This window comes from Dipodomys spectabilis, unplaced genomic scaffold, assembly GCF_019054845.1.
Source record: "Dipodomys spectabilis isolate Male_0828 unplaced genomic scaffold, ASM1905484v1 ptg000045l, whole genome shotgun sequence".
NCBI lineage: Eukaryota > Metazoa > Chordata > Mammalia > Rodentia > Heteromyidae > Dipodomys > Dipodomys spectabilis.
Genome location: NW_024870722.1, coordinates 6,083,169 through 6,101,369, shown reverse-complemented (window position 1 = coordinate 6,101,369; position 18,201 = coordinate 6,083,169). Strand labels below are relative to the sequence as shown.

General features: G+C 41.4%; 1 protein-coding gene across 2 annotated transcripts in view; it reads left to right on the top strand.

Moving 5' to 3' along the window:
* The first annotated feature begins 6,672 nt into the window (after nt 1–6,672).
* The window catches only part of Dek (DEK proto-oncogene), a 29,450-nt gene continuing 17,921 nt past the window's right edge, over nt 6,673–18,201 (top strand). The window contains exons 1-7 of one of the 2 annotated variants that reach the window (XM_042678592.1): nt 6,673–6,842; nt 7,221–7,389; nt 9,999–10,100; nt 10,344–10,453; nt 12,657–12,751; nt 14,506–14,626; nt 17,406–17,594. In XM_042678592.1, the coding sequence (XP_042534526.1) occupies nt 7,230–7,389; nt 9,999–10,100; nt 10,344–10,453; nt 12,657–12,751; nt 14,506–14,626; nt 17,406–17,594 (777 nt within the window). In that variant the 5' untranslated portion in view covers nt 6,673–6,842; nt 7,221–7,229. Of the gene's footprint in view, nt 6,907–7,220; nt 7,390–9,998; nt 10,101–10,343; nt 10,454–12,656; nt 12,752–14,505; nt 14,627–17,405; nt 17,595–18,201 lie in introns of both variants that reach the window. The other variant, XM_042678591.1, reaches the window with a different exon arrangement.

The window sequence follows — 18,201 nt, the reverse complement described above, 5'->3', positions numbered from 1 at the left end:
TTATTCTGTCCCCTAAAAATGTGCTGAAGTGCTGTCTTCTGATGGCATGTAGGTGCCACATAAGTTTTTCTTTCTTGGCTCTTCATTAGCTCTCTTTAATTGCATATAGGAGTAAGTAGACCTGATATGCAGGATGCCAAGAGTTTGGGCCTGGGGTCTAAAACTCCAGTTTCATGGATGCATAGTGAAACTCTGTTCAACAGATAGATAGATAAATAAATAAACATTAATGAAATGTGTTATAAATGATTCTTACTTAGAGTAAAATTAATTCCTAGGAGCAAAAGTGTTTGTTCTTTAAGATTTTTTTTTTTTTGTCTTTTCTTTTTTGGTACTGGGGATCGAACCCAGGACGTTGCACTTGCTAGGCAAGCACTTTGCCACTGAGCTACATCCCAGCCCTGTTCTTTAAGATTTTTAAGTTTCAGTAACATTTCCCTTGCTTACCGTGAGCAAGCTTCTATGCTCATTGTCAAGTTAGAACATCCAATTTATCATGTACCAACTGGATACTGTTTCACTCAGACAGTCTCAAACCTAATCTTGAATTACTAAACTGTATGCTTTGGCTCACTCTTTCGACCAAAATAGAGTATGATATCTTGTTTTTAGAAGTACCAGTGTGTCACTATATCTATATTTATGATTAGGTTTAAAAAAGAATGTGGTTATCAGCTTATTTGAAATATGTTCATTAAGTCATAATTGCTGGACAGTCTTTAAATAGCGTACAGACAGTAGAACATGCCACTGTCTAAGAATTAACATGAGGTGTGCTTCAATTAAACAAATATTTTTAAAGTATTCACTAGGTACCAGGCACTATGCCAAGCCTTGGGAGACAATAATAAAAGCACAGACATGGTCTCTGCTTATAGTCTGGGAGAAATAGATACTTGATATAAGAGCTAGGTATGTGTAAGAGAAATAGGTCCATGTAATGGATGTAAAAACTTCTCAGAGACAAAATTAGAAAACAAATTAGGAACCTGGGTTTTTAATAATTTTCCAATTAAAGCCAACAGCTATTCCGGCACATCCTCTGTTTACCCAGAGGTACCTGATAGGGTTGCATTAGTCCCTTCTTTGGCAGGGGAGTAACACCTACCAAGTTATTCCCCAAATGCCCCATACTGATATTAAGTCCTTTGCAGTTCAGTAGTGCCCTATGACTGAACTGGCTACTGACCACTGCACAGACTTACAGAAGAGCAAATGCCATGAGTTCTCTTCCTGCTTTTCCCCCTCTCACTGTGAACATGAAAGATTGTGTTCTGAGTATAGTTTCTCAAGATCAAAGTAGCCTAAAGCAATAGGTACATCCTCATAAATGGACTCCCTGGAGCTCTTCCTGAACTAACCAGAGTTCTTTATATCATAAAAATAGACATTTACTATCAGGCCACTGAAATAGCCTGTTGTAATCCTGTCTAATATATCTTTTCATCGTATATTTTTTAAAAACCTGGATCTTCATAAGAGTTTATTATAAAATAGTTAAGTGCCTACTTATTGACTATCTACTCTGGGTTAGGCACAGCATTGGGTGTGAGTATACAGGAATGAATGATGCAAAAGATGTCTGCAGACTCAGAGCTACATTTTAGAGGGGAAGACTGAGAAAAAAAAAATCCTAAGCAGGCGCCAATGGAAAACACTTACAATCCTAGGTACTCAAAGGAGTTGAGATCTAAGGCTGGCAGTTCAAAGCCAGCCTGCGTAGAAACAACAGTGAGATATTGTCTCTATTTAGCCAGCAAAAAGCCAGAAGTGGGATGGTAGAGTGGCTCAAGTGGTAGAGTACTAGCTTTGGGAGAAAAAAACAAGTGAGATTGTGATCCCCTAAATTCAAATCTCAGGAACAGCATAAAGAGAAAAAAATCCTGCCCCTTTCTCACTGAACCACTGTTTCTTGTTCTTGTTCTGAACAAGAACTTCCTTACCCTTCTCTTCTTTCCCCTACTTCCCTGGCCAAATTCCAACCTGGTTAAAGATATTTTGTCTGGTTAGTTTTTGCCTTTCTTTCCTTTCTTCCTTTCCGTATTCTTCCACTCCTCATCTTGGTATCTACTGCCAGTAGCTGAATATTCTTGGCAAAATAACAATAATGTTGACTAGTCTTGTTGACTCATGGGCACTAAACTCCATGGGTCCTTGCAATTTCCTAGCCACCTTATCTCCTTTCCTAATCCAGTCAATCTCCCAATCTCCTATGGGACCGTTCACATTTCCTCTTCCTGGAAGCTGCCTGTAGTCTTCTAGATTCATTCACCATCAGTGATTTTGCTCCCAAGACTACTGATTAAGAACTTCTAAAACTTCCACTATATCTGACAACACCTACTTCCAGTCTGTAAACATATCATCTGTCCTTCTATTAGTCTGTTGCTATGTTTTGAATTGGTACCTCAAATTTCACTGGTCGAAAACATAATCTCCAGTTGGGCACCAATGACTTACACCTGTAATCCTAGCTACGCAGGAGGCTGAGATCTGAGGATCATGGCTCAAAGCCAGCCCAGGCAGGAAAGTCCATGACACTCTTATCTCCAATAAAGCACTGTGGCTCAAGTGGTAGAATGCTCACTTTGAGCTGAAGAGTTCAGGGACAGCGCCCAAGCCCAGAGTTCAAGCCCCATGACCAACAAAAAAAAAAAAAAAAAGAAAGAAAGAAAAAGAAAAAGAAAACATAATCTTTTTCATATGTTGATGGCATTTAGAGATACAGCCTTTGGTAAATGTTAGGTTATTACCATTAGGTAAGTAGAAAGGACAGGGTCTTATGCTGGCTGCCAGTGGCTCATGCTCATCACCCTAACTACTCAGGAGGCAGAGATCAGATGGTGGTTCAAAACCAGCCAGGGAAGAAATTTTGAGAGATCCTATCTCCAAAATAAGTAGTAGAAAGCCAGATAGGAGGTGTGGCTCAAGTGGTATAGCAATAGCCAATCAAACCAAGCTTAACAAGCACAAGGCCCTGAGTTTAAACTCCAGGACCAGACCCCTACCAAAAAAATATATATATGCATATATACATACATACATATATGTACACATATGTGTATATAATGCATAGATATGCATACATATATAAGTTTTATACTGCCATTAGTGGTTTTATAGAAAGAGAGATTCAACCTAGTATACCTAGTATACACTGAATGCCATGTTCATTGTTGTGTACTAATGTCTTCCCAAGTTGCTGAACCATGAGTTAAACAAATACATAGTAGTCTAGGACACATTCCCCAGGTGTGGATATGCGCAAGAGCCCTTTGGATATTTATAACATCATTCATGGGCTATACAAAATTACCCACATAGACAGATAGGCCACAAGAAGCCAACAAGAAGCATAGGTGTCTGTCATATAGTGTACCAAATGATATCATAGGCTGTCATCAGGTTACTCTGAAGAGCAGTACTCAGTTCAAAGATCCTGACAGGACTGGCTAAAGTTTTGTCAGATCACCTTCACAGTTTGACCTCTTTCTCTGCCCAATCTTGCTTTCTCCTACTGCCTTTCAGATGTCTGGAACCCTACTAAACATTTGTGCTACAAGTTTCATTTCAGAATCTGCTTACAGAGAATTTCTCCTGACATAGACACTTTAGGTTGGCTCCAGTCACTGTCCCCTCCTTGTATCATTAATTCCATTCACATCATATAAATATGCCTACAATTCTAGCTACTCAGAAGCCTGAAATCGGTTTGAAGCTACTCCTAGAAGACAAATCCATGAGACTCTTATCTCCAATTAACCAGCCAAATGCCAAAAGTGGAGATATGACTCAAGTGGTAGGATACCAGAACAAAAAAACTAAGCAAGAGTATGAGGCCCAGGGTTCAAGCCTCAGTTCCAGCACAAACGCGTGCATGCACAGGCACACAGACACAGACACATGCACACAGACACACATTTCATCTCCTTGCTTCCCAGTATAGTAAAAGTCCTAGAAAGCATCTGAATTCATTCCTGACTACCTAGCTCTCTAGATCCCTGTCCAGGCACCTTCAAACCCTCAAACTCACAAAATTAGCTCTTGTTATTTCCAGATAAGATGACATTGTTGTATCCAATGGTCAATTTGCAGTTCGTATCTCATCTGACCTTTTAGCAGCATCTGACTCGGTTGATCATACTTGTCCTTAGAAGACACTTTTACACTTGGCATCTAGGACACAGCTTTCATTCACTGCTCATCCCATATCACTGGCTACAGTTGTTCTTTCTCATCTTCTTTGCTGATGCGCTTTCCTCTCCTAGACCTGTAAACACTGAAGCATTCAGAGGTGTTCTCTCTCATTACTCTCTATATTCACTGTTAGTGATCTCATCCAGTTTCATGACCTTAACTACCAGCTTCATGTTGACAACTGCTAAATTGGTATCTTATTTGTCCCTTAAATACTAGACTTCCAGATACAAGTGGCTAATCTGAATTTCCATTTTGATACTCATAGGAATCTCAAATCTGACAAAACAATTGGTTTCCACCTCCCAAATACCCCTCTCTGACCAAAAAAGAAGCCCCAATCGTTTCAACCTCTAAAGTCTTTTTCTGTTCTTAAGAGTTCTCTGAACCAAAAACCTAGACATCATTTCATCCCCTAAATCTAATGCTTTAGATCATTCTTTATAGTCTCTTTCCATTGCTCTCACTTTTAACTTTCTTAATCATCAAATTTATAAAAGCAAATTCATCCCATCTTACTAGTAATTGTTACCTCCTTTAACTTGCTAAGTCACTACTTCATACAATATATGTCATGCTTATTGAGTCTCAACTAGAGTGTAAGCTTCAAGGTGGCCAGCAGTTATTCCTGCCTCAGTTTCCAGTGATGGAAGATAGATGCTCAATATTTTTGAATGAAGGGAAGGATGACATGAAGAGCGGTGTTGAAGGAGAAGTGGGGGAGGAGCAGCACTTGAACAGAGCAAAGTAAAATGAAGGAGTAAGTGATTTTATGACTCATGGGGAAGAACTGTAAAGCCTCAAAGTGGGAATAACTTGGCCTAATCCAGGAACACCAAAGGAAGTCTTGTGTGTCTGCCCTGTCTGAGTGATACCAGAGAATCTCAGCAGTATGTCTGAGTATATAAATTTTATATGTATCCTATATATACACAATATATCATATATACGGCTTATGTAAGGCTTTATAAATCATGATAAAGATTGTAGGTTTCATTCCAAATATGATGAAGAGCCACTGGAGAGTCTAAGTAAACAAGTACTTTGTTAGGGCAACTTTTTTCCTTTAAAGATCACCTTAGCTGCTGAATGAGAGGAGGTATCTGGTAGCAAGATGGAGGCTGACCAGTAACAATCCAAAGCAGAGATGACATAGGATTCAAGGCATATCAGTAGAGTGGGGAATGATCTAAAATTTGAGAGTAGAAATGTTGGGTAGAAGAATAAAAGGAAAAGGAAGGATTAAAAGAAAATGTGTAATTTTTGCCCTGCAACCTGAAGTCTATTCAAGTATCGGGAACAAATCATATTTCCACTACGTGGCATTGAGTAAAAGAATTCTTGGAGTAGTTAGTCGTTCAGGAGTCGAAGGGGTGGGAAATGAAGAAAATTACATGTAGAGGGGGTGAATCACGTTGGGCCTTTGAAATGTGGTTTTAAAGGTATCTGCAGACGTTAAGTTCTTGACCAGAGGGCCTGGAATGTATAAAGGCCTTATTTCTTTATTTCTTCTATAAGAAAGAGAGGTGGAAGGGGAGAGAGAGAGAGACAGACAGACAGACAGGACAGACAGACAGAGCGCGCGATGCATTTACATTGTCAGGCATGTGACTGTCTCTGGTCAGGAGAAGCCTTAATAGTGGTCTTTTTTCCTTACGGTGCACTTTACTGGCGGGTGGGGAGGGGTCCCCAGAACTAGAGCACACGAGGAGTGACATCCTGCAGAATGAGCCGTAGATCAACTCATTTAGTATCCTCCCCCGTCTCGGTGAGATACTCAGGACAGCGAATGCACTTGATCACCAACGCTGCCTCCCTCTGCGCCCAGCATGGCACATCAGGAGACAATATACTCGCAGGCCCTCTAGCGCCCTTCCTCCGTCAGCTCCCGCGAGCTGTCCAAAACGCAGCTTGATACTTATCCCAGCTGGAGCACCGGTCAGCGTCGGGGGACAGGCGAGCTGGAGCCGGGCAGGGCCGCGCGCCCGCGCCCCCTAGGCAGGGAAGAAACCCGGGTAGCCACCCAGGCTCCGCCCTCCCTCCCAGGCTCCGCCCACTCAGGCGCAGGCCCCACCCACCCGCCAAAACCTAGGCCTTACCTTTCAGCTCAGACCCAGCCCCCACCCCGCCCCTGACTCAGCTCCGGCCCTTCCACCTTTCCAAACATTCCAGACCCCGCCCTTTCCTAGGCCCCGCCCAGCACGCTACGCCTCCACTAGCTCAGTCCCCCTCCCGCCCAGACCTAGGCCCGGTCCTCCCGTGCAGGCCCCGCCTCCCACCCAGGTCCAGAGCTCCCGCCCTGGGTTCAGACCCCGCCCACCACCCAGGCCTACGTCCCGCCCTCCAGTCTAGGCCTCCTGCGGGTGCCCGCCGCCTCTTACTCTGGGCCCAGGCCCCGCCCCTCCCCGAGCTCAGGTCCCGCCCTCCCATCCGCCCGTGTTTTCCCGCGAAGACGCGGGCCGCCCCGCCTCCTCACCGGGCGCCCGCCAACTCCCAGCTCACGGCCCGGATTGGCCGCTGCCTTCCCGCTTTCCTTCCCGAACCGCCATTTTGAAAATCTTGTTGATTCAGGGGATCCGAGCGCGCGGCGCGAGCGTCACACGGATCCCGCAGCCCGTGCGCGCCTTCGCCTCGGCTCGGCCTCCGTGAGCCGCGCGCAGCCTCCTCGTGCTCTTCAGCTTCCAGGCTCGCGGCGGCCAGGACTCCGCGGTGAGGACCGCGGCCGGGGAGGACTCGGGAGGCTCGGGCCGTCCCCGCTGCGGCCGACGGGGGGGGGGGGGGAGGAGGGACGAGGCCATTCGGACGCAGGCCTGGCGCGGGGGAGGGGACGCGGGGCGGCCGGCGCTCGGGGCCGGGCGGGCCGGCGGCCGGCGCGGGACGGGAGCGGCCCCGGGGCTCAGGCGTCCTTGCTCCGGGGGTGGGGGGGACGGAAGAGGCCACTCGGGTCTGGTTGCCCACGGCGGCCGCCCAGCCCTGCCCGCCGGAGCCAGAACCCCGAGCGCGGCGTCCGGCTTCCTCCGCAGGTCCCCAGCATGTCCTCCTCGGCGCCAGCTGCGGAGGGAGAGGAGACCCCCGTGGCCCCCGCGTCCGAGAAAGAACCCGACATGCCGGGTCCCCGGGAGGAGAGCGAAGAGGAGGAGGAGGAGGAGGACGACGACGACGAGGAGGAGGAGGAGGAGGAGGAAGAGAAAGGTGGGGAGGAAGGCGCACCCCCTGGGCGCCAGGTGGTTTCATTTCCGCAGATTCAGTTGCTGCTCTCTTAGGTCTTGTTGGCGCCCAAAGGCGTTCAGCGATCACAGTGATTGTTGTTGTTGTTTTTTTTAAAGCAAGAATGCATGCAGCATCTTTACAAAACGTTGTCTGTTGGGCGATCGTGAGTGCCTGCCGCCTCGGGCGGCCGGACTCGGTGCCTGCCCGCCTCCCCGGGCGTTCAGCGTCCTGGGATGGTTGACAGCCAGTCCGTGTCCGTCGCAGGTTGGTGCGAGTTGTTGGGCTTTTTTCGATTGAAGCCCGGCTTGGGAGTCTCCTGGACGAGCTGCTGGGTGGACGTTTTCCGGTCTGCTGATTGCACGATGCATCCCCGCGCCTTTGGAAGTTACCGTGGTGTCGTTTCGTGTCCTACGCCAAGACTGGACTCAGGAATGTTAGCCCCGGAAGTGGTTTTTTTTTTTTTTTTCCTTTCTCTGAAACCGTATTCGCTGCCTTTCAGCAGAGGTGGTTCTCTTCAAAGGAGAGTTTTCGCTGGGACACACCAGTGAAAGTAGCGGCTCTTGAGAAAGTCGTTAAAAATGAGAAGAGGAACTGCGAAAACAAGTTAAGCGTGAAGGCGCAGCTGTCTCGGCTTTAGAGTGAAATCTGCCCTGAAAGAATGTCATTATTAACCCTTGTGTGACCGGGAGGCACAGCTAGGCTGCTTTGTGTTTTTGCACCAGATGAACGGTCCTCTTTGAGGTCCACCGACTGCCAGTCTCAAGTCTTAGCATTCTTTGCTGATAGTCCAGTCTAGTTTTATTTATTTTGGGTGTGGCTGTAACTCTGCTCATTGTGGGATGAGTTTGATAAATCTTTCCCAAACTTTTTTAATGTCAGTACTAGGACTTGAACTCAGGGCCTGGTCGCTCTTAGTTTTTTTTGCTCAAGGCTGGCACTTTGCCACTTGAGCCACAGCTCCACCTCCGGCTTTGGTGGTTAATAGGAGATAACGGACTTTCCTGGCCTCAGCCACTCAGATCTTAGCCTCCTGAGTAGAGAAGATTACAGGTGTGAGCCACTGGCCACCAGGCTTAATTTTTTTTTTTGAGTCTACATAAGTGTTGAAATCAGCATAATACAATCTGGGTGAAGATTTACAAGGTATGACTTTTGCTTAAAGTGATATGTGCCCCCAAGACCAGGAGTATGTTCATATTTAAATACAGCATTGCTTTTAAATTTTAATATAAATTGTTTGATATAAATTATTTTTAGGTTACTTAGGATATGACAACTGAGAGTTGGCTTGTAGTATCCCCCTACTAGCCAAGAATTTCTCAGCAAATTTTTCCTCCAGATTTCAGTTCTTCAGTCTTTCTAAAAGGGCAGGCTTCAAGTACTACAGATGATGAATTTTCTTGTTCAGGAAAACTTAAGAGATCTGTAAATGGAGAGCTTGCGGTCAGTGGCCAAGAAGCCAGATTAGTTAATTTTTAAAAATTACTAAAAAAAGTAAACTTACAGCAGGTTTATAATTGCTCTGATTCATTATTACTCCTTTTACTCATTTGAGATGTGAGGCTAGAATTGCCAAAGTTTTTCTTCTGTTAGTCAAGAATATTTTACTTTCATTCGGAATTGGCAGTTATTGGGGGAAAGGGAAATTGTTAGTATAAAGATGACTAGTAGCTTTTCGACTCTGGCATCTAGTTGAGCGGTTTTGTTTTCTGGAAAGTTTGCAGAGATGTGCAAGTTAGGAGCTGATTATAACTTCAGTTTTGGATATATTGAGTTTCTTTAGATGCCTTAGGACATGGAGTGAAGCTGTCCAGATGGCAGCCAAGCATTTATTTGTTGGTCCAACTCCCAGGGGGAAAAAAAAATTCTCTGGCCTGGAACTAGACTGTGAAGTTTATGAGATGATCAGAAGGAAGTGGGTAGTTTAAATCACTAAGGGAGAGGAAATTGAGGGATAAGATTCCTCTATTATGCTTCCCTGTTCTTGTTGGCTATTGTCACAATATACCTGCATTTTATGTAAATTTTATGTGAAGATCCTTACATCCCTTACCTGTCCTTCAAAGCTCTAGTCCAAAAATAACTCAAATTCACAGAACTTCTTTTCAGGTCTTCCCCCCACTCTCACTGCTAGTGTTGGGTTTAAACCTAGGACCTAGGGCTTCTAAGAGTTCTAGGCAAGCATTTTACTATTGGGCTATGCTATATCTCCTGTCCTTACTTGTGTTCTCCCTCCTTACATGTTTTATCTTTCTTTTTTCTGGTCCTGGGGGCTTGAATGCAGGGGCTGGGCACTGTCCCTGAGCTTCTTTTGCTCAAGGCTAGCACTCTACCACTTGAGCCACAACACCACTTCTGGCATTTTCTGTTTATGTGGTACTGAGGCATGCATTCTACAGCTAAGCCCTAGATGATTTTTCACAGGAAATGGTTTTTCACTTTCTTGTCTGCTGGTGGTAAATGGCACAGTTCTCAAAACCATGCTCAGAAAAAGAATAAAGTGTTAGATTTAGTAATCTTTTTTTCCTACTTGTTAACAATGAAGCTAATTCCTTTACCTTTTTTTAATGTAAGAAATATTTAATTTCTAGAAAAGAGTCTCATCGTAGAAGGCAAGAGGGAAAAGAAAAAAGTAGAGAGGTTGACAATGCAAGTGTCTTCATTACAGAGAGAACCATTTACTATTGCGCAAGGTAAGTTTATATTACTTTCATTTACAGTAAAAATCCCCAGATAGGCTAATGATGTTTAGTGGTGCTTAGCAGGGTGTTGAGTGTTGAAGAAATAATGTTCTTTTGGCATAATTTTGTTTTATTTGCCCCACTTGGTCAAAGTTACATAGAAATAATGATGTAAACACAATTCACATTAAATTCTTATTAAATTTTGTAAGTGTACTAATAGCAGCGGGTATTTGATTATGTCTTTTTTAACAGGGAAAGGGCAGAAACTTTGTGAAATTGAAAGGATACATTTCTTTTTGAGTAAGAAGAAAACAGATGAACTTCGAAATCTGCATAAACTGCTTTACAACAGACCAGGCACAGTAAGTCTTTATGCCTTTAATCTGTTTGCTTGTTTATATGTTCAAATATTTCAGAATAAAACCCTAATGTTAATCCAGTAAGATGTTAATGATCAGCTAGCTTAATTTCTATACCACACCGGTGAGTGAGTGACAAAAACTAAATGACATTACAGGTTCTGTAGCTGAGTCTAAGCAATTAGGACTGTAGTTTCAGCTCTTATAGCTCAGTTTGTTTGCTTGTTTCCTTGAAGTTCATTTTATTTAGTGCGGTTATTTTTACTCCAGTTTGGGGCTTAGTGATAGTATGCTTGTCCAAAAAATGTGTATAAAGCACTGGAGCCCAGCACTGCCATAAAAAATGGCAATGTAATTTATTTGTACTTAAATTTCAAATTATAAAATCTGTACTATGATGATGTTAATGCCCTTTAAGTTTGGAATTATTGGAATACTTTCTTGTTTTTGCGGTGTCAATCCTGGAGCTTGAATTTGCCACCTGGGTGCTATCCTTGAGATTTGTTTTGCTCAGGGCTGGCACTCTACCACTTAGAGCTTTTTTAGTAGTTTATTGGAGATAAGAGTCACAGAGATTTTCCTTCCTGAGCTGGCTTCAAACCATGATCTTCAAATCTCAACCTCCTAAGTAGCTAGGATTGAAGGTGTGAGCAACCAGTGCCCAACTTACTGGAAGAATTTTTAAATGATTCAACATAATTGTATCTCATTTTAAACAAATACCTGATAAAAACTGAATGGCAATTCTTGGCCAAAGACTTGTTATTATACTTAAAACAATTTCATTTATTTTATTTTTTGGTCGGTCATGGGCTTGAACTCAGAGAGCCTGGGCACTGTCTCTGAGCTTCTTCTGCCCAAGGCTAGTGCTCTACCACTTGAGCCACAGCACCACTTACAGTTTTCTGGTAGCTAAGTTAAGAACCTCATAGACTTTCCTGCCCAGGCAGGGTTCTAATCGCAATCCTCAGATCTCAGCCTTCTGAGTAGCTAGGATTATAGGCATGAGCCACTAGCACCCAACTTATTTCAAATAATTAAAGAAGCTTTTCTTGGACTGTGTGTTTGCAAGGTAAAGGTGGATGTTGTTAGAATATTTGTGGCATACTATAATCTATGGATTAATTTCAGTCCTCACAAAACTTTCTACAAACATCGTAACTCATTAATGGTATTAGCCTTTTGGAATACTGACTATTCTTTTTACTTTTTTTGGGGGGGGGTTCCGGTCGTGGGGCCTGAACTCTAGGCCTGGGCGCTGTCCCTCAGCTCTTCAGCTCAAGGCTAGCGCTCTACCACTTGAGCCACAGCGCCATTTCCGGCTTTTATTCTTTTTGCTTATGTGGTGCTGAGGAATCGAACCCAGGGCCTTAGGCATGCAAGGCAAGCACTCTACCACTGAGCCAACTTCCCAGCCCCTCTTTTTACTTTTTAAAAAGTAAAGTTGCTCCTGATTTGAAAAAGAAACATTACTAGAGTTTGTTTATGGAAAAGAGGTTTTTGTAGTAATTTTGCGCATCTAGTATTGTCAGATAATACTTATGTTAAGTATTCCCAGATGGAAATTCATTCAAATTCAAACTAATTTTTTGTGGTATTAGGGATTGAAACTAGCACCTCAAGCATTCAGGCAATTTCTTTACTATTTGTTATGCTCCTGGCCATTTTATTTTTTGTGATGAGATTGAATAATGGCTAACTTGCTGGTTTTGAGATCCTCTTGCCTCCACCTCTTGATTATTTGCTGTGATAGGCATGTGTCACCACATCCAGCTTCAAATTGTTATTTTCTTTTCCTTTTTTGGTCAGTTGTGGGGCTTGAACACTGGGCCTGGGCACTGTCCCTGAGCTCTTCAGCTCAAAGCAAGTGCTCTACCACTTGAGCAACAGTGCCACTTCCAGTTTTCTGGTGGGTTAATTATATATAAGAGTTTCACAGATTTTCCTGCCCGGACTAGCTTTGAACCGTGATGGAGTTCCTCAGATCTCAGCCTCCTGAGTAGCTAGGATTACTGGCATGAGCCACCTGTGCCCGGCTCAAATTGTTATATGTTTTTTTTCTTAGTAACGAATATATTTCCAATTTGGAACAACAAATGCTGAATAAATTGTTGTAACTCAGAGATATATGAGATAATGATGTTGGCTTTAAGGATTCTTATTGTATATTTCTGGGTAGTATTAATGATGAGAAAAATATTTTCAGGTAACCTCATTAAAGAAGAATGTAGGTCAGTTCAGTGGTTTTCCATTTGAAAAAGGAAGTGTCCAGTATAAAAAGAAGGAAGAAATGTTGAAAAAGTAAGTTGTTTTGTAAATAATCATGTTTTGATAAGTGTTTTATTTACTTTTTATTTCTTAAGTCCTGTTAGTTTTGTCAATATTTAAAAATAATTTGTCATTTTCAGTGGACTGTGGATTCTGTGCTCTTTCGGTACCAAGACTTGATTACATTAACTCAGGATGTTAAGTTAATTACTTTCCAAAAAATAATGGCCATCAAGATTACTGAAAGTACTTAGTTTTTTATTTCCTAAAAGAATGTTTCACACAGGTTAATCATTTACAGAGTTCAAAATTCAAATGAGCTAAAACGAATATAGTAAAGAATCTGACATTTCTATTGTCATTTACTATGTTCCTTTTTTTTTTTCTGCACCAATACTTGGGCTAGAACCCAAAGTCTAGGCACTGGCCTTCAGTTGTGTTTTTTTGTTTCCCCTCAACACCTGAACTTTATCACTTGAGCCACAGCTCTGCTTCCAGCTTATTGGTGGCTAATTGGAGATAAGTCTTACTCACTTTCCTTCAGATCTTTCGCTTTCCATGATCCTCAGATCTCAGCCTCCTAAGTAATCATGATAAATTTTAGACATGAATCACCAGGGCCTGGCTACTGTTCCTTTTTAAACTATGTAAACTACTTTGGTGATAACTTGATAGAAATGGTCCTACATCATAGTTCAATCAAGGTGATACACTCTTTTTTTTAATTTTTTTTATTTTTATTTTGAAAATATTGTACAGAGGGGTTGCAATTACATGAGCAAGATAATGAGTACATTTCTTATCAAGCATTGTAGCCTCCTCCTTTGTTTCCCCTTCCCATCTCTTCCCATCCTCCCCCCCACACCCCCACCCAATCTTCCCGCCCCCCCCCCCCACCAAAGTTGTAAAGTTTGTTTTCGACATAACAACTTGTACTTCTCATTGTTGCAATGGGTCAACCTGTATCCTTATTTAAATGACTTGTTTTTTCCCTTCCCCACCACAAATTATACTGACATCAAATACAGTGAAAGCAGGGGTTATACTCTGGGGGAGGGACATACAAAGCAACAAAGAAATAATCTTATAAATGCGTTAGAAACAAATGCATGTAAGAGGTGATACACTCTTAAGAGTTTTCCTTTATTAAATGACTATCATTTAAGAATTTAAATAATAAAAATGACCTAGTATTCATTCATACATTTTACTCTGAATGCTGAGGGAAAATTAATTCATCAATTAGCTGTAAGAATTGTAGCATCTATGAATTTGCAACTTTTTATGTAATTTCTCCATGAGTTTAGTTAAAATTAGTTTATTATACTTTATTTAAAACTTAATTGGTATACTGGGTATCATGGCTTATGCCCATAATCCTATCTGCTTAGGAGGCTGAGATCTGAGAATTCTATTTCAGAGCCATCCCTAGCAGGAAAAGTCCGTAAGACACTATCTCTAATTAAACACCGAAAAGCTGGAAGTGGAACTGTATTCAACTGGTAGAGGCTAACCTTGAACAAAAAAGTTCAGGGACAGTGCCCAGGACCCTGGGTTCAAGCCCCAGGACCTACATATACACACAGACACAAAAAAGCCAACTCAATTTGGTAATAATTACCTACTAACCATAATTAGTTTTTGAGTAGAAAGTTTATTAAGATATGTGAAAACATGACTGCTTTTTCATGTATGTACATAAACTGCCTATTTTGTTGATTATTGCCTTTATGTTGTGGGGAGTGGTTATAAGCTCTATAATTACCTTGTTTTTTTCTCTTTTTCAGATTCAGAAATGCCATGTTAAAGAGCATCTGTGAGGTTCTTGATTTGGAAAGATCAGGAGTAAATAGTGAGCTTGTAAAGAGGATTTTGAATTTCTTAATGCATCCAAAGCCTTCTGGCAAAGTGAGGTTCTTTTTGGTGGAGGTGGGGGTGGGGGTGGTGGGGGTGGGTGGTACTCGGGTTTAAACTCAAGCTTGCTAGACTGATGCTGTACCACTTGAGATTTTGTGTTGTTTTGGAGATGGGCTTTTCATGGTATGAAATTCTCCAACTGTTATTTCCATTTGAAGTTGTAAAATTTGTTGGTAATGAATATTGTCAAATTTCCCTGGAGGTCAAGGGGACAGAACAAGAGTTTGCCTTCAGGGCCTTGCTTGCTGGGCTAGGGCCATACTACTAAACCACACCTCCAGTACTGGTTATTTTTAAGATAGGTTCTCTGATTTTCACCCAGGCAGGAACCTGAGTTGTGATTTGCCTACTTTTGGCTTCCTGTCATTGCTGGGATCACAAGTGAGCAATGCACCAGTGCATCCAGCTTCCCTCTGTAGAGACAGGTTTACAAACTTCTGTCCAGTTTGGCTTAGAACCTTGATATTCCAATTCTCAATCTTCTAAATAGCTTGAGTTACAATCATAAGCCACTAGCAAGCACCTTGCTTACCTGTTTTTTTTTTTTTTAGAACATTTCTTTTAAACACCTAAATCTGAAATACTGTTTCAGTGGTAGAGCACTTACCAGTCAGTATGCATGAGAATATGGGTTCAGTCCCCTTACAAAATGTTTATGAAAGTATTAGCTAGCTTAATTCAAACTATTGCACAAACGTTTTCATGAGGAAACCATTTAAAATCAATATGTAGCCACAGTATGTGTGTCTCCTGTTTTGTCATAGTTAATATAAAGATCTGTGCCTCAAGGATTGAGTTGATAGAATTAATATTGTTTCATCAAGGACATTTTTAAGTGAAATATTTTTTTATTTGTTGCTAGTAGGTATTTATGATGAATATAATGGCTATTAGTACACTTTGCTGCTACCTTGATTCCAAAATGCCTTGATTAGTGCTTAGGCATCAGTAGTTTTGCCATGTTTACAGTTAGTACAGATTTCAACACACTGAAAAGAACAAATACATTATCATTACTACAAAAATACTTTGTAGATTCTTCAAGGCTCATGGTACTGTATATTCCATGAACAATACTTGGAGAATTAATGTTCTGTCCTTTCTTTTAGAAACTCTTAGAGTAATTCATATGTAACCCTGTGATGATTGATACCTCCTTAATATGATGGTGGCAAGCTTATGCTATTTTGTACTTCTGGTCATTATGAAAAATGCTGTGAAGTCATTACTACATTTTTCTGTATAGTAATTTAAGAACTATTAAATAGCAGCCTTTGGTTTCAGTTGTCTTATTTGTTAATCAGATTTTATTTCCAAAAAGAATAATGGCTGGGTACAGATGGCTTACACTTATCATTCTAACTACTTGGGAGGCTGAGATCTGAGCATCAAGATTCAGAGCCACTTCGGGCAGACAATTCCAAGAGACTCTTAATCTCAGTTAACCAGCAAAAGCCAGAAGTGGAGGTGTGGTTCAAGTGTAAACTGCCAGCCATGAGGGGAAAAAGCTGAGAGACAATAAAAGGTTGAGAGTGCTTTGATCATTGATTCAGCTTTTAGAACCAGTGTAGGAAGGCTTAAAAGCTATATATCATGACTTCCTGATTTTTGCTTTTACATTTTCTCATTTATTTGAGGAATTACATTTTCTTGATTGATTATTGAATCCTAACATTCTTACACTCTCACATAGATTTACTCAAGCAGTCTTCTAGTCATTCTCATTCTGTATTCATATTAAATTCTCAATACCTGAATTTGGTTCCTGAGCTATTAAGAGAAACCACATTTTTCCAACACATTTGAGATCTGGAATTCATATAGTGAATATTAACTGTTTGGATAGTGAGAAGATTTTCTTTCTCAAAGATGCCTGCAAAGGATTTACTCAGATTAAATTTATTATAATAGTTGTCTTTTGTGGAGATTGCTCTATGGGAAAATGTCTTTCTAGTCCACTAACAAAATTTCTGGGGTGGCTTATTGTTTCCAAGTTGGCCTTTAGAAGAGTGGATGTTTGCACAAGTTAGAAACTGTCCTGTGGTTTATTCTGTTCATAGTTAGCCTGAAAACACAAAGCAGGCACCTAATTTTTGTGTGACAATTAGATACTCTGGAAGAAAAGGTCTTGTGGTCTTGCTAGTTACATGAAAAGTATTGCTTAAATTACTACGAACTATAGTTGAGTATCCATTGACTACCCATATTCAAAATGCTTAGAACCAGTTTCAGAACCTGATTTTGTGTATATATAAGGTACTGGTGTCTGAACTTGGTGACCGTGTGTTTGATAGGCAGATATTTTACCACTTGAGCCAAGCCTCTACCTGTTAATGCTTTCCATTGAGAGAGAGAGAGAGAGTGTGTCTGTATGTGTCTGTGTGTGTGTGTCTGTGTGTGTTCTTCTTGCCTAGGATGTCCTGGACTGAAATCCTCATATTTATACTTCTGCTGTAGTTGGATTGACAGGCACATACTACCACACAGCTTATTGGCTGAGATGATGTCTACAGTACTCTTGATTTCCAGTCCCATGTCAGAACCTAGAATATATACTCAGACTTTGCGGTTAGTCTTCAGGTATTTAGGACCGAAGTGGAAGAATATTGGTGATGAAATTTTAAGTTAACCTGACACATTAAGATCAATTTGTGAAGCTGCTAATCTTGTAAATATTTCTAGGTAGAAATTGAGAATTATTAAGAGTTAATTGGCTTAGAAATATTATTATATCTTATTGCTGTTACTGTTTAAAATTTTTTTTATGCAGCCATTGCCAAAATCTAAAAAAAATTCTAGCAAAGGCAGTAAAAAGGAACGGAACAGTTCTGGAGCTGCAAGAAAAGCAAAGCAATCCAAATGTCCTGAAATTCTATCAGATGAATCTAGTAGTGATGAAGAAGAAAAGAAAAATAAGGAAGAGTCTTCAGATGATGAAGACAAAGAAAGTGAAGAGGAGGTAAAATGTCCTATTTCATTATATTTCCCATAGGGAGAGTTTTATATTCTTGGTGTAGAAGTCCACCTACCAGTTTCATTCATATTGGTGAAAATGCAAAAATGATTAAGAAACTTTTTTTTTTCTTGCCAGTCCTGGGGATTGAACTCAAGGCCTGGGCACTGTCCCTGAGCTGCTTCTGCTGAGGGCTAGCACTCTACCCCTTGAGCCACAGTGCCATGCCACTTCCAGCCTTTTTGAGTACTTTATTAGAGATGAGAGTCTCACAGACTTACCTGCCCAGGTGTGCTAGATTGATCCACACTCCTTAGATCTCAGCTTCCAGAGTAGCTAGGATTACAAGCGCAAGCCACCAGCACCTGGCTCCATTTCTTTTCTTTTAAAAAGCACTTTGTTTTCCATGCAATAGTATGAAAGTTGAAAATATTCAAGGATAGTGTGGCTTGCATGTGAAGTGTTCCTTAAGCTAGACCTCGCTAGAATGGTAAATGCAACAAGAAGCAGGAGGGATACATAGTACATAGTCTGAGCACACAGAAACAGATTCTTTGAGAGTATATTAATCATTTATAATGGACTTGAACTCTGTATCATGTGTAAAAAGCAA